The sequence below is a fragment of the Prinia subflava genome, chromosome Z (genome assembly GCF_021018805.1).
Source record: "Prinia subflava isolate CZ2003 ecotype Zambia chromosome Z, Cam_Psub_1.2, whole genome shotgun sequence".
Taxonomy (NCBI): domain Eukaryota; kingdom Metazoa; phylum Chordata; class Aves; order Passeriformes; family Cisticolidae; genus Prinia; species Prinia subflava.
This window is the reverse complement of record NC_086283.1, coordinates 35,641,709-35,664,357: the sequence shown is the minus strand read 5'-3', so window position 1 is coordinate 35,664,357 and position 22,649 is coordinate 35,641,709. Positions and strand designations below refer to the sequence as shown.

Genomic DNA, 22,649 nt, shown 5'->3' with positions numbered 1-22,649 from the left:
TATTATCTAGCTGTCATTCATAAAATGTAAAGTAATTTCCACAAGGGCTTCATTTAATGATTACAGAAGCCTTGTAGCCCACAAACTTCTGATAAATCATGCAGCAATGTTATATTGGTTATCCTACCATGCAGATTTCCAGTGCGAGCATAGCTAGCCTGAGCAGACTGGATAACTTCCCGTTCCAGCTGCTCTGCTGTGATGCCAACTGCAGACTCTTTCTGTAACACATCTCTGCTCCAGTCATCATTCTCTGAGACTGATATATTTTCGCCAGCCACTGTAAATAAACATCCAACAAAATCAGTTATGGAGCTACCAAAACACACTTAGGTAATATCATTTAGTCCAATTTTATGAGAGTACCACGGCATACTATTAGCTAAAACCTTACATCCAACCCTCATTCCAACAACATACTGTGCATTGCCCTGCAGAAAAATTAGTCTGCTGCAGAGCTGGCAGTACACCTCACTACAGTAACTTATTTTGAGAGTTCCCTAGCCCACTCATGAGCTTTTTTTGACAGATTTTCTCAGCTGCTGCTTGTTCTGCCAGCACAAGATGTCCTGGATTTCCTCATGAAGAGAAGGAAAAGGATTCTAGCTTCTGTATCTTTAATTCTGTAGACATCACACTTTTTTTTGAAGCAGATGCAGCCATATTTGCAAATCCTTGACAAGTACATGATATGCATGAAGATGTGTAAGCCATATTTAGAAATATTCTTTGCTGGATCACCAAGTAAACAAAGCAATTCCCTTGCTTTTGAGCAAAGGCCTCTAGACTTTTCCTAGCTAAAGACTGCCTGGTGTTAGAGGGTGCAAAAAATTATTAATCCTTTCTGGTGTATAGAAGTTACTTCCAATTACAAAGAAAAACACACTGGAAAGTACTAATTAGCACTAGTGAGATTGTGAATTCCTGACATCAAGCTGCAGGCCTGCCTTTTACAGTAAAACTCGATCATGTGCAGGAAAAAAGCCTCCCTCAGGTCTTTGCAGGTGAAGATGTCTAGCACTCAAGAAGTAAAGAAGAGAATCCTCACACAAAGGCAGCTTTGCCAGATCTGCTTTTCTCTATTTTCCTGATAAGTCACAGCACAAAAAGGAGAACAGCCATCAGAACAGCAGTTCAGCAACACTCTTAAATCCCACGTAAACATTTAGACAAAAGCCAAAAACTTAACCAGAAAGAAAAGTTAATGGCTCCTCTAGTGCAGTACAACTGTAAGACATCACAATGGATAAATCAAACTCATATGAAGTCTAGAGACAGAAAACATAAAAGCATAAATTTATCCACTAGAAGCATATGTAGCAGCCAAGTTTTTCAGAATTCTATCTAAGCCCTGAGAAACACTTCCTTTAATTGAAGACTAAAAAACATCTTCCTCACAGGTATCTTATCTGTGGCCTGGTTTAAGAAGACCAAAACAAATCATCCCCTCCCACTCCCCACATCACATGCACTTATTTTACTTATTCTCCCTGTGTAAGCAAGATCACTTGGCTATGCAAGGGATGCTTAAAGAATGTATACAAACCTTAATTAAATTTAAAAAATGTTATTAAAATAGAGGATACAATCAGTTCTTGTATTTTGCAAATCCAACCTGAATGAATTCTATATTCAGAAAGATGAAGTCTCGCAAATCACAAAAAAATGCATCAAAAACGCATCTTGCCCAGAAATAATGCTCCTGGTGTTTCTGAAGAGCAGAGGATCTTCAGGCTTCTAAGAAGTGAGATCATGATTCGTACACCAGCCTTGCACTGATCTTCTAAGAGTGAAATCACCTTCACTGAATCTTACGACAAGCAGGGTTTGATTTTATCAATAGGCAGAGGAGTATCATAAATCCTTCAGCAACACAGAGCACTCTAAAAGTTCACGTAATTTTTCTAAACAATGTGATACTTACATTGGTAAAGACAGATAATTGGTAAACTAAAAAGCAGCTGTTACAAAATAAACATAGTTGGTGCTGCATCACCAAAAGGACCTCTTGGCATGTGTGAGACTTCTCAGATTGACTCACAGAAACAGCATATGAAGAGAGGTTTAGCACTTCCGTCTCAACTAAAAATGATCACTCATCATGCCATGGAAGGGAACTAGTGAACAATGCTACTGGGAGTGATTCTCTGCACAATCAACTTACTCAAAAGAACAGTGACACCTGAAGTCAAGAAATTATGGAGAAAGAGACTTATTCAGGTTTTCAGATTCAAAAAAAAATTGTGTTAGGAGACCCTTTACTTCCATATATTCTCACGGGTTATGAAGTGTTCCATTGGCTTCTGTTTACACATCACATCACAGATCCCTAAAGACAGGGATTCCCAGCATTTATCTCAAGCTTTTAACTCTACTGTCTCCACATCTGCTTGGTCTTACTAGCAGCCCTTAATATTTCAATTTTTATAAAAGTTAACATGATGTTTCAACTTTGGAACAAATAGAATTTAGGCTGTTTTTTGGTCACTGACTGTCAGCAGATAAGTAAAATCAAGCAGTAAAACAAAAGTTCATCCTCTTAGAGATGTGAGAGTGGAACACCAGTCAGGGAAAAGATTCATACTTACTTGCCAGGCTGCAGCTGAGGATGAACTGGACATGACTGTTTTGCGAAGTTCCTCCAGGATGTTGTCTGGAAGTTCTTTATGAGACTGCAGCAGCTGCTTACACTGAACTTGTCTCAAAAGCAAAAACAGAGCTGGGTGCTCAGGGCAGCTTTTTAAGCCCTAAAACCAAAAGTCAGGATTATCATTCCCCAGTATCAAGGATATTTAGATTTTCCATCTTGTTCTTTATAAACAACAACACTGAAAGCATTCTCAGGATGCTTGAAACAGCATTTTTTTCCTCCTCTGCACAAAGGAGACCAATAAAAACAGGTAACTTTTTTTTCTGTCCTCAAAACACATTCAAAGTCTAAGCTCAATTTTGTACATTTCCTACTCTTATATGTTTCTGAAAGACAGTTCTCACTTGATTTGACAATTATTACAAGTTTTGGGCCTATTAATAGAGGCGAAAACCTGTCTTGGGGCTAGAAGGGACCTTGATTATGCTTCAAGTAACTTCAGTTCTCCCAGATAAGGCACTGTATTTCACTGAAACAGGAGCACTTTACAAAACATTTCCTTTTCAGTAACAGCAGATATCAGGAGAATATTTCTTTGAACAAACACAAAAAAAGCAAAGACAGAAAATCAGCTGTAGCTTTATTCTGCTCAGGTGAAGCATGTGAAGCTTCTGCAAACCTCACTGCATCTTATTTTCCATGCTGAAATCACAGTACTTCCAAGAATTATAACTCAAACCAGATTTGCTTTAACAAAGAATACTTGTACTTTTCAGACATTTTTAAACAAAGTATGTTGCCTCTGAATCCTGCACAATTGCATGACAGCAGTGTCTGACCCACCACTCCCAGTTATACTGCTTTCTGAGAATTCTGGGGTCCAAAACTGCCCCGAGAGTTTGTGGTATTAGGGAATGCTATCCTTTTTCCTTCACTAATTACAGACATTGGCTGTCCTCTCATCAGGCTATTTAATCATACAAAAATCAACAGAATACAAGCAAAATCCACCAAAATCTTCCCCATATCACACAGATCTTGTATGTCTCAAAATCTCTGATCATTAATATAAAGCAGGTCAGTAGACATGTTGGCCAGCAAAGGAAAACACCTCACCAAGCAAACAAAGAGGTAAGAAAGTACTTATTCCTGAAAACCAGCATGTTCAATCCATCTTTTTCTCTGTTTTTTTGTTTGTTTGTTTGTTGTTGTTGTTCTGGGATTTTTTAACAACCATCCACTTTAATGAAATATACCATAACAAGGACCACATTTGCATGTGATTAATAATTTTCCTTAACGAAACTCAGGGATATGTGCTTTCTTTGCTTATCTTTTGCCAAGCCTTCTGCTCATGAACACCTTGAATGTTGCCAACAGCAGAGCTCCCTTCCTTAGCTATGTTGCCACAGGACCCTTCTTTTTAATAATTAAACTTGTAGCATCCACTTGGAGCTCTGAAACAAAGTACCAACACAACCCAGAAGAAATCTAAGTCCCCTGTATGTCTCGTACCCTGACTTCTTGCTCTGAATTTTGGTAATGTTTTGCTTAATTCTAGGCAGGAAGAACAGACCTCAGCTTTATCACGACAGATACTACTTGTTTCAACTATTAACACGGTTTCGGTGTTGCAGTATACTGGGGGGGGGAAGAATACATCAACAACCAGTGCAGTTCGTCGGAGCGTGGTGCTAACAATGCCAGTGTTGAGGGTTTGATCCCCACACAAGCCATTCACTTAAGAGATGGACTTGATGATCTTTGTGGCTTCCTTTCAAGAATATTCTGTGATTCTGTGAAATAATGTATTTTGTGGCTTTGATGGAACAGACAGTTGCTAATTCAAATATTACCTTTCTGTAAAATGCACAAAAATAATGGCCTCTATATTTACCAAAATCTGCCAGTGTGACACCATCATACCTTGTTACAAAGTGCTTCAGCTTCTGATAGTTTACCAGTCTCCTCTAGACTGGTAATAGCTTGACACAGACACCAGTCTTCAAGAGTATGGACATAACTATGTGGAAGGTTACTTTCTCCAGCTGTAAAGACAGACAACACACTTAAACTAAGATTAGTGTTTATGCTGTACTACCATACCATGGTCACAGTGTCTAGATCGGGTAAGGGAGAACTTTATGAGTTTTAATGTGACATGGCTCCCTTCATTAGTAGGAGCATTGAAAGATGGCAAAATTAAAAGGATGAAGGGAAATAAGCATACACCATTTGAGTGAATTGTTTGAGATCAACCAAACATGGAATTTTAATTCCAGTTTTCAAAACACTATGGATATTGAGCAAGACTGAGCATCTATTGGAAGAGTTACAGAATTCAAAATTACTTCAGCATTTTCTTGTACGTACTGCTGCTGCAGTGTAATACACCTACAACCTTCACGGGTGTAGGCATGAGAGTTCAGAAATACTATTTTAGAAAACCATTTGAAGCCTTGGAGGGGAAAGCAAAGTGCCATTAAGTATCTAAACCCAGCTGTATATTAGAATTTAAAGGGTTTTTTTGTGTAAAAACAATTACAGCTCAAACCACTATTGAGTAATCCTCAGCCTAATTCCAAGTTCAGAAGAGTATTGCAAGCTTAGATAATTTTGCTTTTTTAAAATAGGAAACTTCTATAGCTTACTTTTGGCTGAAACTGTAGACACAAGTGTCATCTCTAGACCTGTTCGTTTTGGTTCAGTGTTGTTTAGACAGACAACAGTGTTTTCAGCGTGACAGGCTGCCATTAACACTGCCCAAGCAGCAGGATTATCTAGGAAAGAATGGTCAAAGGGAATTCATGTCCATTCTAAATATGCTGGTAGTTCACTTAAAATGGTCTTTATCAGATAAAGCATAAAAGCATACCTATCAATGGAACCATACACTGTAAATAAGATACCAACAGTAAAAGAAGCAATTGAGCTCAAACCAAGGAAGGTGATAACTACTAGCTTCTAACTAGCAAGATTCATCAGATTATAAAAGGAAGATGCTGTTCCTAAAGCCAACTAATGTATTTTTCACAGATAGGTTCAGTGTGCTAACCTGAAGCGGCCAGTTTATTTTTGACTACACAGATAAATTTTGGCTATCACTGAAGAGTTGTAACAAAACACAAAGTGGTGGGAAAAATCTCAGGATTCCATCCACAGCTTTCAGTCATACAGGCTCAGTCTGTATGAAGTCTCACAAATCACAGAAAAATACATCAAAAAAGCCCACTAGCATGAAAGTTACAGCAATAGGTGCCTATTTCCATGGACAGCTAATTCCTGTATCAATTTCACCTACGACTCTAAGAGCTATCTCTGTCCTGAACTGGACAGAGCTCAGGTAGAGATTTTATTTATTTAAATTTTCACCCCTAAGATAATTAATTTTGCCAGCAAAATGAAACAAAACTTGAAGATCTAACAAAGTAAAATGTAAAAGCAGTGTATGACTGCTTTTACATAGCAGTCATACACTCATATTTCCTGTAGGAAAATAATTGAAATTTTTAACTTGCAAGCCAGCCTTATGTGTCAGAGCAAAACTACTCTAGAAGAAGCAATGTCTTAGGATTTCACTATCATGTACAAATTACCAATTGAAAACTCCACCACGCTTGCACTTCATATGCTAAAGGAAGATGATCATTTAGTAAGACAACCATATAGTTCTCTGTATCTCTTCATAATCCACACATTTTAACAGAACCTTTCTAATGTAAAATCTCAAGGTAGATGAATAACTCTCTTCTGTCTGGCATTGCATACTGAGGGAACGTATGTTTTTCAATTTTGTTGAGTATACTAAATAATACTTATGTCTTTTCCCATTGAGAGATTATGAAATTGCTCATAGTTTAGAACAAGCTTTAAAACCCAGTGATATTTTTCTTATTGTCTGGCTTAATTCCCATTCCACTAAATTTGGAACAACAGTGACAATTTCCACCCTAAGCATTTTCCCCAAAAGATACATGGATAACCATAAATAACTAATCAACCCAACAAAAGTAGATTTTACTTTAATCCAGTAATTTTTTCTTCTGATGGATAAAAAGAAACAATCACTGCTATGTTTGTGAACAAGAGTAACCTGGACAGACATGGATGGCCTTCTGAATATTTTTCAGAGGATTGTTTTTCTTATCTTCTAACATGTGACATCCTGCTACCAACTGATTAACTGCAATATTCACAAGGGCTTCCTATAAAACAGAACATAAGAATTATTTAACACTGTAAGGATTCCGACAGAATTCATTTTAGAATTGTTTAAGGAATTACAAAATCTGCATTTTAAGAAAGGCAAACCTTTCCATGGTTTACATCAAGTGTATGTGCAACACTTCCTGCCACAGCTCCTCCCTGCAAGATTAAAAAAAACAAACATTTGATTTCTTTACATGGCTAATTAATCTTATGCAAAATATAATGCCAAAATCTTTTTATCTTTGTTATTCACAAGTAAAAAATTTGCACATTGAAGCAATGTCCTTATTTACAGCATAATCTTTTTATAAAAAATTAGCAAGAGACATTCTAGACTATAGTTTATCCATACGATTGTTTTCCAATTTTAGCCCCGTACTGAAAAGGGTTTATTTTCAGGTTCTATTTCTGTTTATAAAATTAGCATAAATTAAGACAAGGAGTATTTATTTGGAGAAAGATAATAATGAGAAAAGTGGCAAGGAAACTCTGACTAATGTGAAAAGTGAAAATGACTACATTAACTAAATTAAATACAGGTAAATCTTTATATATATTTATTTACATAAACACATCCCTATAAAACAAAACAAAAGAAATTATACATAGTATAGTCTTTTATTGTTGGCATAATTCCAGCAGATCCTTCCTCTAAGATTATTTCAAGAACCATTACCTCATGGAAGATGCAAATAATGGTATATAAATTCAGTATGTGGCTGTGCACTGCTCTGTATACAAGCCTTAAGTTTTCACATTAACTGGGGAAAGTCCACACACCAAAGGGTAGGGTTTTTTCAGTTAAGAAATAAAACAGACTACTTGGAATGTAAACAGCACACACGTATTATTATACTTACTTTTGCCTTTTTTAATGCATACAGTGGAACTAGTCGAGACAGAAGAGACCAAAGTGCAGGATTATCAGGGTAACTAGGGAAAGTAAAGGGTATTAGACTTTCTGGTTTAGATATGCACCTGGTCTTCCAGGACTCCGTAGCCACTTGCTATAAATAACAAATAGACCTTTTTCTATTAAGAAAACAATGCAAACGTAGGAAAAAGATAGACATGGGTAAAAACAAACACAATAATGAAATTATACTGCTAGCTAAAGAAATAAAATGTACAGGATGCATATTCATGGGAAAAACCCAAACTTTAGGGCTACAAGTCTTGTCTTCATAGTATGAAGAACCAGGAATTTTAACTGTAGTTGGAAAAAAAAATTGCATGAAACGTTTCCAAAAACACTAGGAGAGACTATGACGTGTGTCTTCCTGAAAGGCTCAGAATGCTAAAGCTAATCAAATCAAATTTAAACAGACACTTAGCTAATGGAACAAACAGCTTCAAAGGCTGTTAAATATTAAATACAAACCCATGGGAATTTTCTAGGCTGAAGGTTATGCTACGCAGGATGAAAAATGCTTTCACAGAAGAGTAAAATAAAAAAGCCAGCCAAATAAAATTATAAAACACTGAACAAGCTATGAAACTTCTGACATTTGACTGCATGAATTAGAAAACAAACTTGTCAGCTAAAGGTATAACCTTAGGTGAGGACTTCACCTCTGAAAAAGATTTTTTTTCAAAAACTTTTTTTAGAATAATGATTCAAGTAAACAGGTTTGCTTACTCTTCAATGTAATCAAAGCAGCACATTTACAAGGCAATTTAAGGCAAGACAAACTCTATACCTGTGTATTGCTTTGGAGACTTCCCTCTGGATTGCCACATTTCTACCTTGTAATGCATAAACAGCAGATGCAATAAGACACCTCTCATAAATCCCATTGTCTCCTTTTTCATGCTTCAGTAATTCTTTTAGGGCTGCTGTTGCAAGTGTTGCATCCTGTTTTACCAATCCCAGTGTGCACAAAGTCTTCAGGCTTTCTGTACTAGGTTCCTTTAATGAGCTGTTGAATCAGAGAGAGGGAAAGAGACAACTATTTTGGAGCATAAACTAAACTTACTGTTAACATGAGAATTCTTGTTACTTCTGAGTCCTCTTACTCCTATGCATCATGAAAGTTATACAAAATTACCACTCTCACTGTGGGATCCTGGATCAGGCTAGATCTATATCCTTGAAGACCAGGTGGCTAGAGGCACCTAATTATGCTCTAAATGATTACTTTTGCCTTCAAAAAAAGACAAGAATGTAAGCTTCTGATTCAATTTTTTTTTCTGTCCCTAGCAAGAAAAAACATAAAAGCTGTTAATTGGACTTGAACAGCCAGCAAAAGGACCCTTTGACAAGCAGGAAATGGTGTTCTATCATACTAGCTATCCAGACATACTCACTTTTAAAAACCTCTGTGCTAAGCTGGTTATGAGAAATGAAAAAAGTGGCCTCATGTTCAAGGTCCTACTTGGGCACTTTAAGTCATCTAGCACAAATGCTGGTCAAGAGAGACATCTGTCTGTTGGACCAGAATGCACCACTTTTGCTCCTATTAGTAAAATCCATCATGTGTTTGCAGCACTATGTTTCCAATTCAGATCTAGACATATTCACTGTGACATTTTATTTTCTAAGTCATCCACTACCTTTTTTTTTAAACACAAAAAACATCATTAGAAACTCTCATTGTTCACGTTTATGACAAAAATAAAAGTCTGCAGTCATTTATAAGATGTAGGAAACATCAGTTTCCTAGCCAACTAATCATCAATTAATTGGGACTGTATTAGATAATGGCCCTCCACTATTTTAGTAACTTCAGGAGTCTGCGGGTAAGATGGGCATTGCACTGCCACTGCCACTACCAGGGCTGCCCCTGAGAGATGAGATGGTAGCTCTTAATCTTTAGTTTCTAGGAGGTTAATAATGATGCACAGGATATCAGCCCCCGCAGATCAGGCATTCACCACTTAATTGCCCAACTAATAGAGATCTGTTTCTTTTCATGGGAAAGCTACAGGATTGTCCGGTCTTCATTGCTGGGAACACGATCACTTCAGAGACTTTTGACTATTTTAACTGAAATTATTTTCATTAACTTGTTCAGAGTTCTTACAGCTAAAGAGAAAAATATCACCTAGTGCTTAAGACAACTACAAAGTAATATTATTTTAAAGGATAAAGTTCTCAAAACTACTATTTAAGATTGCTGGACATCCAAACTGCTTAGCTCTTCCACTCAATACTGCTTTAAGAATGTGAAAGAGACAGATCATTAAACAAAGATATATCACATCTCAAGTACACTGCATCCATTTCCACTTTTATGCTGTAATGTTTTGTAACACACAAAAAAAAAAATCTACCCGAGTTCCCACAAAAAGGGAATTTGAGGATTCAACAGTACAATAAAATATCACATTCTGATTATGCCCTCAACTCACCATTTAAACAGCAGTGTCTTTGCAGCATCCACTTTGTTCAGTTTATATTCTATTATTGCCAAGGCAGTCAGGATATGTGCTTTATCTTTTTCAGACTCAGCAACAGACAAGGCTTTTTCATAGGCTGGTAAAAAATCAAAACTCAGAATTGAGGCAGAACTAAAAACACAACCTTTGTAAAGCCTTTAGGATAGCATGATATTAGAACAGAGACACTTCAGGTTCAGGTACACTGTATTTTCCCATCTCAAATCATAAGCAGAAGTCAAAAAAAAAGTTGGATTTTGGAAATAACTATGTTTGGAAACACCAGATTTACTGTTTAGGGTCTGGGAGTTGTTTAACATAGAGCAAGTAGAAACAGAAATGAAAAGCAGCATTGGGATATTCAGAAAAAGCCTGCAAGAGCATGGTATAAATACTTTGCTCTAATAGTTTATTTATGAAACAGTAGTTCAGATGGGCGAACTCATTCCAAATAAAATATAAAATCATTTAAATCTGAGCTGACTGTTCCTTTGTGACCATTTACATTTCTACTTTTATCATTGCATATATCTTTTTATGAAGCTGTGCATCTCAGAAGTGCAGAACATGACAGTACAACTATATTTACCACTAAAGTGCTTTGAACAACACACTAATCTCCTAAGACAGAATCACAGAATAACTAGGGTTGGAAAGGACCTCTGGAGATCAACCCCTCTGCCATGGTAGGGCCGCCTACAGAAGGTAACACAGGACCTTTGCAGGTGGGTTTTGAATGTCTACAGAGGGGAGAAATGCCACAATCTCACTGTGTAACCTGTTCCATAGACATCCTCAATGTAAAGAAGTTCTTCCTCATGTTGGGGTGGAACTTCTTGTGTTTTAGATGATGCCCATTATGCCTTGCCCTGTTGATGGGCATCACTGTAAAGTGGTTAGCATCATCCTCTTGACACCTGCTTTTGAGACATTTATATTGATGACATCACCTCCCAGTCTTCTCTAGATCGCAACTGATTCTTTCAGGAGAATAGTTTTATTTGAGAACAAGGAGGGCTCAGAGAAAATCAGCTTAATGGACAAGAATCAAACACTTGAAGAAATTTATTTTTCCTTACTACATTTGAACAATACTAGCACCCTACTAATAGCCTAATGATTTTCACAGAATTATAGAACAGGCTGAGTTGGAAGGGATCCATCAGCATCATCAAGTACAACTGTGGAGGACACTCGAAGAATCACACCGTGTGCCTGAGACCATTGTCCAAAAGCTTCTTAAACTGAAGATAACATTGGTGCTATGATAACTTCAGTGTGGAGCCTGTTCCAGTACTCAGTCACCTTCTGTGTGAAAAATCTTTTCCTGAAATTCAACCTCAACCTCCCCTGACTCAGCTTCAGGCCATTTACTAGAGCCCTGTTAATGGTTGTGAGAGTGAAGAGATCAGTACTTGCCCTTTCCCTTCATTGTAAGGATGAAGACGATAATTGATAATGCTCAGTCTGGTCTCCAGGCCAAACAAATCAATTTACCTCAGCTGCTGCTTGTAAGGCTTCCCCTCCAGAGCCTTCACTATCTTCACAGCTGTCTTCTGGATGCTCTCTGACGCTTAATGTCTTTTTAAACTGTGGTGCTCAAAACTGCACATGGTACTCAAGGTATTAAAATGATTGTGGCATTCATACTTACACATTAAGACAGAAAGAGCAAAATACTGAAGGTCAGCTAGGTTGGCTAGACAAACAAATTTTGTTAAGATTAATCTCAAGAGAAGTGTTCCATAATGCTCTTTTACCTTTGATACTTTCTTCTAAGAGTCCTTTCTTGAAGTATGCTAACGCAAGCCCCACAATGCCATCAAACTCAGTTAGGGGTATTGATGTGTAAACTTCAATGGCCTCATCACACAGCCCAAGAGCACTGTGAAAAAAAGAAGTCACTAGTATGAAGGATGCAGGAACAGCTGCTAGGATTCAGACAAACTGTACTTGAGGACTAGACCCTTGAGATCCTCTATTCCATAGTAGTTTTAAGCGGACACCTAGAAAAGAGGAATATTAGGACAAGAATGTGCAGTATTCCCCACGCTTTCTCAGTTACAGCAGTTACTCTTTCCAATTATGTGTTGCATGAAGAACAATTGATAGGAAAAAATCCTCCACATCTGCATGAAAACTGTATATAAGGCAAATGACTTAATGGTCACCACAGTGAAGGGGCAAAACATAGCAAAGGAGAAACATGAAAAAAAGCAAACCAAGCTTTTTTTTTGCAAAAAAGGCAGATCATGCACACAGACAGACAAATGTACACACAGAGAGATTACAGCATTCTTGTTCTAAGATCACTATGGAAAGAATTATAGAGGATTGTTTTTATTAGAACTACTTATCACTTACTAGATACTTGCTCTTGTGTACGTTGTACACATGAAATAACACACATATAGCTTGGATGTGAGACTTCAGGAGTCAGAAGAGTTGCTGCTAATATCTTCCCTGAAGTTAATGAACTTTGTCACAAGTTAGAAGTTTCAGTGCCATGTACAGAAACTTAAGAGTATACAAGGTTTCCCTAGAGAGTTAACAAATATTTAATTAGTAGACCTTGAGCTATCTCATATCAAAGAGAAATTTGAAGGTCTACATACTTGTCCCACATACGCTCAGAACGAGAAAGGCATTATGAAGGGAATTTAGAACTGTGACTAGGATTACAGCAGAAGGGTTTGTCAGATTATACCCTTTTCTGACCCAGAGATGGTCACTGAGAAACACACTTTAAAACACTGAGAGGTGTTTTAAAATTTTTATTCCATTTCCAGTCTCATGTGAAGGGTGAGACAATACAGATGTTATAATTCACACCATCAGAAGTCAACTATTTCCTAATTACAATACATTATAAGCATTTCTTGGTCTATCGGTTTTTGCCACACAATGCTGCTAGTGCCTTAAAGCCAGTCATCTAAAATCACCTCTCGTGGGTCCTACTACAATGCCTCTTTGATAGTTCTATTTATCCAAAATATCTAGTGTTATTTGCAAGGCCATCATTTGAAACTTGTTTCCAGTTCCATTTTTCTCTCAACAATGTCTGTCCTATTTCATGGCATTTCTAAGTCATCATTTTTTATCTCAAAGTTTGCACATGGATACATACCATGTGAGCCTTCTGTCAGGCTTTATGAATTCATCTACATCCATTTCCTACACGGCTGATCCACAGAAAGACCACACACATGCACAGAATACCCCAACCTCGAATGCTTCAGGTTGTGAAAGTCAATACAAATTCAAAGGGTAGGTAGAAAAGATTTTGAACAAACCCTGAAGCAGCAATTTTATTCTGACTAAGCCTATTACATAGCTCAAGGGTCAAGACTGTAAAAAAAAAAAACAGAAACAAAAATCCCCACCATTTATTGTCGAGATGATATATAGACTACATTAGGGCACATTAGTACCAAGCAAAGGATAAGAGGATCACTGATACTTTACAATCTATGAAGACATACAGAAATTCCTTGCAATATGATTTTTTTTATTACACTACCCTTTTCTGGAGCAAATACAAATTCCAGTCAAATCTGCCTATAGCTAGGAATACTGTTTAACAGATTATTTTTAGTAACCATCTTCCACCTTAAGCCTCTCCTTTCACCATACCACTGCACTCATCACCTCCAAAGCCAAAATTAGGGGCTCAAAAAGTCCACAGACACTTACCACAGTGACCTGCCATAGTTTTGCATTGCCGTATTGTATCTCTCAGTATCCTCTGAGTTTTTCAGCAGTGAAGCTGCCCTACAATTAACCACAATGAATGTTACTTATCATCTAACTACAAGATGCATGTTTTGAGCACAGTTCTCAGAGCAAAATGAACAACTGTTTTATGCAAAAGCTTTTCTATGCTGATTAAATATAAACAAAGTCTATTATACTGTTTTAATGCATCAACAAACATGTTCACCAAAGAGTATTTTATTTGCCACCTTCCCCTCTTTGAAAAGAAGAGAGAGGAAAAACAAAACCCAAAACAAACCCAAAGGCCAACCAGCTCCATTAGTTAGAGTGGGATAGAGAATAAAGTTAAACCAAGCTTGCCTTCTCCTTCAATTCCATTTAAATCCCACACAGTGAATTAGTTAATGTCCTGGTAAGACACACAAGTAAGACATACAAGGATATTACTTTTCCAGTTCTGTGTCCTGCCTTTCCAAATTTGGTATAGGAACATCTGCACACCCACCCCTATAATACAGTTAATTGAAATGTACTGTTGAACTGAGAAAGTAAAGTTTATCTAAGGATAAGAAAAACCCTTAAGTTTTTCAGCTGGTGCACGGAAAAGAGATCAAGGAGCTTTTCTAAGCTTTCCAAGGGTGTGCAGTTTACCTCTCATAGGCATAGGCTGCCTGTTGTTTTAAATGCAGATACTCATTCAAAAACCCCAACATTGTGAAAGCAGAAGCATCATCTGGATTTCTTTCTAGAAAATCAGAATTGACAATATAGAAAATCAAGATCAGTAAGCTGTGAAAAAGCATTACAGAAACACTGCTACATTGAAGCTATAGTACATGCACCGAACACTTTGCCAAATGCTTCTGTCAGTTGCTCACTAGAATAAATTTGACAGGCTTGCAGGCAAATACAGAAGAGACAGATGACCCAAAACATCTATCTATTTTTGAGGTTGGCTCAAAAAATGTTTAAAATATTATGATGTAACTTTAATGCGTAATGCACTCAATATATTTTATGCTTTTAAGCAGGCAATTTTTTTTTTTTGTAATGAAATGTGAAAGTATTAATCTGGCATTGACTCCAGTAAAATACTACTAGAATCCTATGTTTCTTTTTAATACACTCTGAAACAATTCTGTAGCATAGCTCTGCTTGAGCAGCAAGGTAAGACCAGATGACCCATTATGGCCCCTTCCAAGATTAGTCATTTTGTAATTTTCAATTAATTGCTAGGCACAAATTGGTCAGCTGTCAACTTATCTCAGACTAGTAACTTCCCAGACCAGGAAGGAAGGCTTTCCAGAGTCCCCTTAAGATCAAGGCACAAGGAAATACAGTCTGATGTTCATCTCATTTACATTGAGATGTATTTTCTAGCTCTCAAAAGTCAGAAACAGATAACTTAAATAGTTTATTTACAGGAATACTTGCAGACTAATGAAAATCTGCATTTGCTCTATCTGTTTTCCAGGCTAGACATACACTATAGGGAAGCTGGCTTGGAACTGTGCACAAAACCAGAGTCCATCACCTGCTAAAGGTTAACAAAATCATATACTTAAGAATATAGAGCTACACAGCACACAGATACAATCTTTTGCCAAGCATCACACCACAGAGGCAGACGATCTGGCATTTGTCTTCACTCGTGCATACAGATACATGCAAAGCGAGTCAGTCTGAGAGCAAACACCCCATGAGAAGCATGACAAGGCTCTGGTCCCTATTTTTGCTGGTCTTTGAAACAGCTAGAAGGAGCAGGCAGACAGAACCCACATCTATTTCATCGTTGTGTGATAGTAAAAACTGGTCAGTGGTTTGCTTACCCTGTTTCAGTTACTTTACAACTAACAAGCCCTTCCCCACCTCAGCCAGACCTCTCTTGTCCAGAACTAGTACAGGTGTATCTGTTCATTCTGAATCCATGACAGCTTAGAGAGGTATTTAAATCACCTACCTATATATTTGCTCAAGACCACTTGGGCTGCAGGTATAGCATTCATTTGAACGATGTTGTACAGATACAGTTCAGTGTTCCTGTTGGTTTCATCCTGCAGCGTTGAACATACCCAGTGGGCATAGCCTTTTGCTCCCTCAGTCTCAAGAAACAAACAGACACCCCCCAAAATAGGAATCATTAAACCTGCTTAAGATACAGCAAAATAATTACAGATTATAATAATAATTCTATGTTTTATGAGAGAATTTTGGCTAAAAATCTTCATCAGTGTTAAGCAGAAGAATATACCAAATTGAATTGCTCCACACAACTTTCAATTTGCCCTCTGAGCAAAGCAAACTCTTACACTTTCATATAATGTGCTGCATCATAGTAGGGACAAGACAAAAAAAAAAAAAAAGGCTGTGAAAGAGGGGTTTAGAACTCAGGGTCCTGGCAATATCCTTGTTCTCTCCAGAAATATTTTATGCCTTTGATGTGTGTTCAGTTCTGTGGAACATGAAGAATATTTCTTCATGACTTATAAAGCTGATTTCTTGAACCTTTGAGACTAAAGAATTTTATAAAGCCTGCTATACAACAACAACATGGAGGCCAGGCGATCTCATCTGAGACATGACTGTAACTGTTTCACTATTCAAGACATGTCTATTTAAAGAAAACCTAAATTATCTGCTAAGTAGAAAGACTGGATATACAAAAACTTCAGGACAATACAACTGTTACACTTACATGCATACTAAGTTCAGTCGTGTGCCTGAAGAGATCCATGGCATCATCGCTGCCTATGGTCTCTGCAATAAGAGCCTAGGGAGAAGCAAGAGTTGCTGTGGTCACATACTTTAAAAATTATGATGCTGACAAAATCTTAGCACATTTCAGGCACATCTTAAGCATTCAACATGAAGACACTTTTTTCTCATTGTCTTCAAGCAAGATTGGTTTTCAAAACAAAATGAACACAAGAGGAACACAAGCAATCTCCACTGTGTTCAATAATTTAAATCAATAATTTAAACTCTTTGGCTGCTACTCTACATTTTCAGGACAAAGACTTGCATGTATGAGAACAATTTATAACAACATCTGACAGGAGCTGAATTTCAATATGTGGTGTGCTAGTTCTTTTCTAGAATCCAGTTTTCAATTAGATATCATTAGCAGATGAGCAGCATGAGATTTTGAAATTCACCTGTAATGCTCATAAAAGTCTCAAGTATCTCAACTATTCACAGATAGCCTAGATATCATAAGGAGTACATCAGTTCTCAGCGGCAGGGAGGAAGGGACTTCCCAGAAAAGGAGAAGTGCATTGTCCCAGGTACAATAGAAACTTACTCTGACAGCGGCATTAGAAAGGGAGACTGAGATGAGAGCTGGGTGGTGCAATATACTACTATACTAGTAGTGTAGCTGAAGCTGAAGTAACCATCCCCTTATACAGACAGAGGTTTATTGACAATTGTCTATAAAAAGCCTCAGAGCACAGTGATTGTTTTGTTATTAGTTTGTTAGAGAACTCACAATATTATATCTGTGTGTCTGATGAACACAGTAGCTTCCACTGTATTACCACTACAGAAAGAAAAGAAGTAAAAGCTCCCTTTACTTAAAATATAATTTTTAGGAGCATGAATAAGTGCCAGTTATTAAGCTGAATTTTAAGTCCTTCGACAACTGGTTTTGGTGTGCTGTTTTATGATTTTTCATCATACCTGTCCAATCCAACACAACAGGTAAGAAGGTTCCAGAGACTGGGCTATCTTGAAGGCTTCATGAGCTTGCTGTAGAACCAAACATAACACTGCTGTTGAACTGCCTGGCATGGTAACAGAGCACTTCTGAGTACATACAAGTATTAACATGCAGTAGTACTAGAAGAGATTTAATGGACTGAATTAGGTCACTACTAAAAACATCTTCTGTACCACACAGAACATGCATTGCCCAGAGAAATAAATCATCTGACCCTCACACTTGCAATCAAACAAAATCTCTGTAATTCCAATCAGCAAACAGGACAGGATATACTTTAACTGCATGACAGCTTCATGCTTCACTTAAGATGTACTCTATTTTTTCTCCAGAGAAACTCTGAAGATCAGATTGTTACAGTAAATCATACATCTGCTGATGAGCAGAAAGTTGCTATCTATGGGAACTTAAACACTGGGAGTTCAGTTCATGACCTACAACTAAAAGTTCTTGGCCAAATCTGGCATGCCCTGGTTTGACTAATCACTTTTCTGTCCTTCCAGTAAGTTTTCATTCCAGCTGTTGGAAAGTAACTTTGTCAATTCAGCAGAAGTTCACAATTCATTTAACCTTAGCCCCCTACCCCAAACAAATTTTTAATTTATCTGCATTCCTCAAGTGCCAATCTAATTTCTTTTGAAGGATGTATATTTTTTGAATTTGAATGGAGCATTTGAAAGGAACACTCCCTAAAAAAAACAAACCAGAAAGGAAAATTATACTTGAGGATGGGGAATAGATTACCTCAATGTTTCCAGTTGCCAGATACAAAACCCCCAGGTTGGTCCAGGCAACAACATTCTAAATAGAATAAAGTTAAAACAAATATATTATTACACTCCTCAGAAATAGCAGTGCATCAGGGGAAATGTCTTAAATGCCCACTTGAAACAGACGGCAGCTGTCTCCAGCACTTACAATTTGCTCAGCTTGAACAGATTTGATGAACGAATGTTGAGCGAGAGCATAATTCCCAATAGCTGGGGGGAGAAAGAGAAAAGGAGACCTAGATGTAACTGAATTTTAAAACACCATGAGTCAAGCTGCCTTCTAATTTAGGACGTTAGAGATCTAGGGCTGTCACCGAAGACTTACCACTACAAGAAGCAACTACACCAAGTGCATTCCAATGAAGATGATTTTTGCTGTCCAGTCTCACAGCTTTTTTGAGACACTGGAAGAAAATGAAATGTGGATTATAATGGTTAGACTTTAATTAAGACTAAATTAAGACTTTACACACTTACTTATTCAGAGATGTAGGTTTTATTGTGTACAGAGGGAGTATGCAGAGAAGCATGAGCATCAATTTAAAGAATGTACCAGGAAATAGATGCAATACCTGCAAAGACTTCTCTAACAGTTCACTGATCTCATTCACATCAGCGCCCACTGCTGTGAGGTGCTCTGCTTGTCGATAATAATTTATTCCAAGATCACACCATATGCTAGGCAAAGACATCAGTTTCAAAGCTCTGCCATAACACCTACAGGAATATGAATCACAGAATCATTATTCCAAGTCTCTATATGAAGAGCAGAAAGCTGAAAAAGCACTAAAGAGAGTGCTTAAAAACCTAAACCAAGTACACATGCATAAATACAAACAAAAACAGACAAGAACTGAAAACAAAAAAAACAAGTAACACATTTTCATTCTGACACTTATTGTATGTGAATCAGAATCATCCTGGTCTAAAAGCAATCTGTAGTGCCCACCACTTACGAAACCGCAGGTGTGGTTATGTAGGTGGGTATTAAATCAAAGCTCTGACAGTTACATTATGCATGCTTTTACTTAAAACAAACATCAGTCATTTTTACAGTTCATCAGGCTTCACCCTAGGAAGTATTTGACTTTACAGATCATAGCTGAGATTCACCAAGCAGCTACATTTCTTGCCTTACAGATCCAGTTGAAAAAAGCTAAGGGAGAGTCATAGAACAGTGAATTTATGACACTTTTTACAAGAAAGAGACACAGACAGAAGGCTGAAAGTATTAATTTGAAATTCAGTTGTCCTGGTAGAATTAGTCCACAAATACTGCAACCACTGCATTTAAACAGTTGTGATTTGTGGAACAGCAGGGAGAATGTTATCATGCACCTGGAGACAGAAAGAAGAAGAGCAGATGCTGACAGCACTGTGGCAATACAGGAAATATCCCCAGAAATGAGTAGCGTAACCTGCAAGAAGTATGAGAATCTATTTACCCAATATGCAGGGATCAACAGATCAGCATGTCTCTCATTTCCTACAAATTATATAGTCTAAAATACTTGAGACTCTATGAAGTCTTAAACAGCAGAGAAGCTCTTGACAATAAAAGAATATTACCTTCCTCCCAGTATGAGAAGCTCATTTTTCTTCAGCGTCTGTTTGGTTGCATTTGTATTCAGAAGGGATCCTAGTACCTGAACATTGACTTTGCTTGGTGAAATAACATGCACACTAGTACAGGTATCTCCTAACAGTTTCCAGAGGCAAGATACATCAGGACGGTGCTTTACTGCCCTACAATTATAAGGAAAACACACACAACACCCACTTACACACTTCAACATCCTTTTCTGAAAGAAAGTGCCACTTTGAAGAGTGGCACAACCTTAAACACTATTATCAATGAGGTGTTGGATTCATTCCAGTTTCTTCCTATTCAAGCTGTATGTCTAAAAGATCAAAGTTTAAAAAAAAAAGAAAAATAGAAACCAACCAAACAAAAACACCCCAACATGTCAGCTGACTACATGCACTCTTGCATTGTCGTATTACAAGACATTAGTCATCTGCAGAAACTTGATGGATTTTCTCATCTAACAGCAGTTATTTCAAGGTTTAGTTTAGGACATCTTGTGTGAAATGCAAAACAAAAACAATGAGAGAAGGAAGGAATCATTTTCCTCTTATCCATTATTTTACAGGAATACACCCCTCCCTGATCCATATATATCAGGAGGACTACACAAGAAAACTCTGTGTCATTTCACACTTTTTTTGGAATCAAATTACTCTGTAATTGCCATTTATTTAAGCAGTCCATGTTCAGAATCTGTTATTCAAACTACTTTAAATAAACACATTCTTACTTCTAGATTCAAAGCCCTAGTCCATTTGATTCAGTTTAACTGAAAATTTTCAAACATTTACCTCTTATTTTCCTGTCTGTCAACCTACAAACCAGCAGAAATCAAATAAATGAATATTTAGTACCAACCTTGTAAAATATGCAAGGGCCTGCTCTACGTAATCCACAGCCTTCCTATCCAAATAGTTATCAAGGGCTGATCTTGCCAGCATGAGATAACACTCACCAAGTCCTGAAAGTAAGAGAAAATATTCTCTGTGAAAAGAAATGCTTTTACGATATGCTTAAAAACACAGCTGGGAAGGAGCCCAGAAGCATGGTCAACATTCTGCCCTATGAAAAGCTTTATACTCTGCACACGTAACAAAATCAACAGACCCACAATGCTTGTGAAATGTGCACTGTGGAATCATTTGGCAATTAAAACAAACCTAATTAATTACTAAAAAAATAGCATTTAAGCTTTAGGTTTGCCTTCAAATATTAATTAGCCCCTCCTGAGAAATCTGCTTTTTTACATCTTTGACAAATACACCAACTTTCAGTTTACGTGTGTCAAAAATCAATCCTAAGAAACAAAAAAAAAAAAAAAAAAAAGAATGTCAGGGCAGGCAGAAGGAAAAGACTTTAATGAAAAAAACCTGAAGCCAACATTATTTAATCCTATCTATATAAGAATTTACTTCGTATGGTGTATTAGGGCTGGCTAAGATTGGGTTAACTTGCCCTGCAGCAACCCTCATAGTACTGTGCTATGTATTGGTAGCTGGAAAGGTGCTGATAAGACACCAGTGTTTTGGCTGCTGATGAACAGTGCTTGGAACAGCATCAAGGCAGCTTTCCAAAATTCCCTGCTTCTGCAGTAGGCTGGGGGTGGTCAAAATCCTGAGAGGAGAAACAGCCAGGACAGCTGACCTAATCTGATGAGAGGGATATTCCACACTACATCACATCTGTTCAGCCATAAAAGCTGAGACAAATGTGGAAGAGGTGGAGTGGGGTACACTTGTTATCACATTTGTTTTCTGGAGCAATGACTAGGCAGAGTGAAGTCCTATTTCATGAGAAATGGCTGGACATCATCTGCTGATAGGAAGTAGAGAATAAATTTTGTTTTCCTTTGCTTCTGTATGTAGCCTTTGCATTTGCTTTATTAAACTGCATTTATCTTGACCCATAACTTTCTTCATTTGTCTTCTGTTCACATCCTGCTGAGAAAGAGAGTGACAGAGCACCACTGGTGGGCAACTGATGTCCAGACAAGGTCAAGCCACTGCAACTGGGAATAATTCCAGCTATTAGAAAGGAACTGCATCATATGTCACAATTTCTAACATTTTGGAAATAGTAACTGCTTGGTTCATGCATTTGCTGGCACTAGCAGTGATTCTGTCTGGCAGGAAGTCACTGGATATGAGTACCATTCATTCTTAGTATTATTTTGACAGCTCTAAAGCTACCCTGCTCGTGCTATTGTAGACCTGCACCTATACCAAAATAGTGGTTTGCAAGAGTCTTTATTTTGGCCCCCTTGCAGAAGTCCCAAGACTATGAGCTTTATCAGATGTCAAGATGCTCTGTAATCAAAAAACAAAATTGATTTTATTCCCCCAAATTACACAAAAGATACACTAGAACAGAAGGAGAATAAATATTAAGTAGCACAAAATCAAAACACATTGAAAAGATGCACTGAAGTACCACCAGTATAATTATTCTCTCAACTACTAGAGGAGATACTTCCAACAACTCAACTCAGAAACTGTTTAAATTGATCAGAATAGTAGAAAATGAACACTGATGGGACAAGCAAAGAACTTCAGAGAGTTTGAAGAAGGTCCACAAAAATTAAAATACTGGACCAAAACAATCATAAGAAGTCTCCAAGAAAGTAAAGGCTGTTTGGAGACTCAAAAGGATTTAGAACTAACAAACCAGAGACTATGATGTGAG

General features: G+C 37.4%; 1 protein-coding gene across 2 annotated transcripts in view; it reads right to left on the bottom strand.

Moving 5' to 3' along the window:
- The window catches only part of SKIC3 (SKI3 subunit of superkiller complex), a 45,928-nt gene that overhangs the window by 5,193 nt on the left and 18,086 nt on the right, over positions 1-22,649 (bottom strand). For both annotated transcript variants that reach the window (XM_063422832.1, XM_063422833.1), the window contains exons 18-38: positions 20,826-20,928; positions 19,949-20,125; positions 18,952-19,096; positions 18,705-18,783; positions 18,528-18,589; positions 18,354-18,410; positions 17,570-17,638; positions 16,587-16,661; positions 15,852-15,993; positions 14,543-14,636; positions 13,871-13,948; positions 11,938-12,062; positions 10,151-10,274; positions 8,500-8,718; positions 7,660-7,732; positions 6,902-6,955; positions 6,684-6,795; positions 5,242-5,370; positions 4,517-4,638; positions 2,589-2,747; positions 128-280 (exon numbers count right to left, since the gene is read on the bottom strand). In XM_063422832.1, coding sequence (XP_063278902.1) covers positions 128-280; positions 2,589-2,747; positions 4,517-4,638; positions 5,242-5,370; positions 6,684-6,795; positions 6,902-6,955; positions 7,660-7,732; positions 8,500-8,718; positions 10,151-10,274; positions 11,938-12,062; positions 13,871-13,948; positions 14,543-14,636; positions 15,852-15,993; positions 16,587-16,661; positions 17,570-17,638; positions 18,354-18,410; positions 18,528-18,589; positions 18,705-18,783; positions 18,952-19,096; positions 19,949-20,125; positions 20,826-20,928 — 2,351 coding nt within the window. The remainder of the gene's footprint in view (positions 1-127; positions 281-2,588; positions 2,748-4,516; positions 4,639-5,241; positions 5,371-6,683; positions 6,796-6,901; positions 6,956-7,659; positions 7,733-8,499; positions 8,719-10,150; positions 10,275-11,937; positions 12,063-13,870; positions 13,949-14,542; positions 14,637-15,851; positions 15,994-16,586; positions 16,662-17,569; positions 17,639-18,353; positions 18,411-18,527; positions 18,590-18,704; positions 18,784-18,951; positions 19,097-19,948; positions 20,126-20,825; positions 20,929-22,649) is intronic.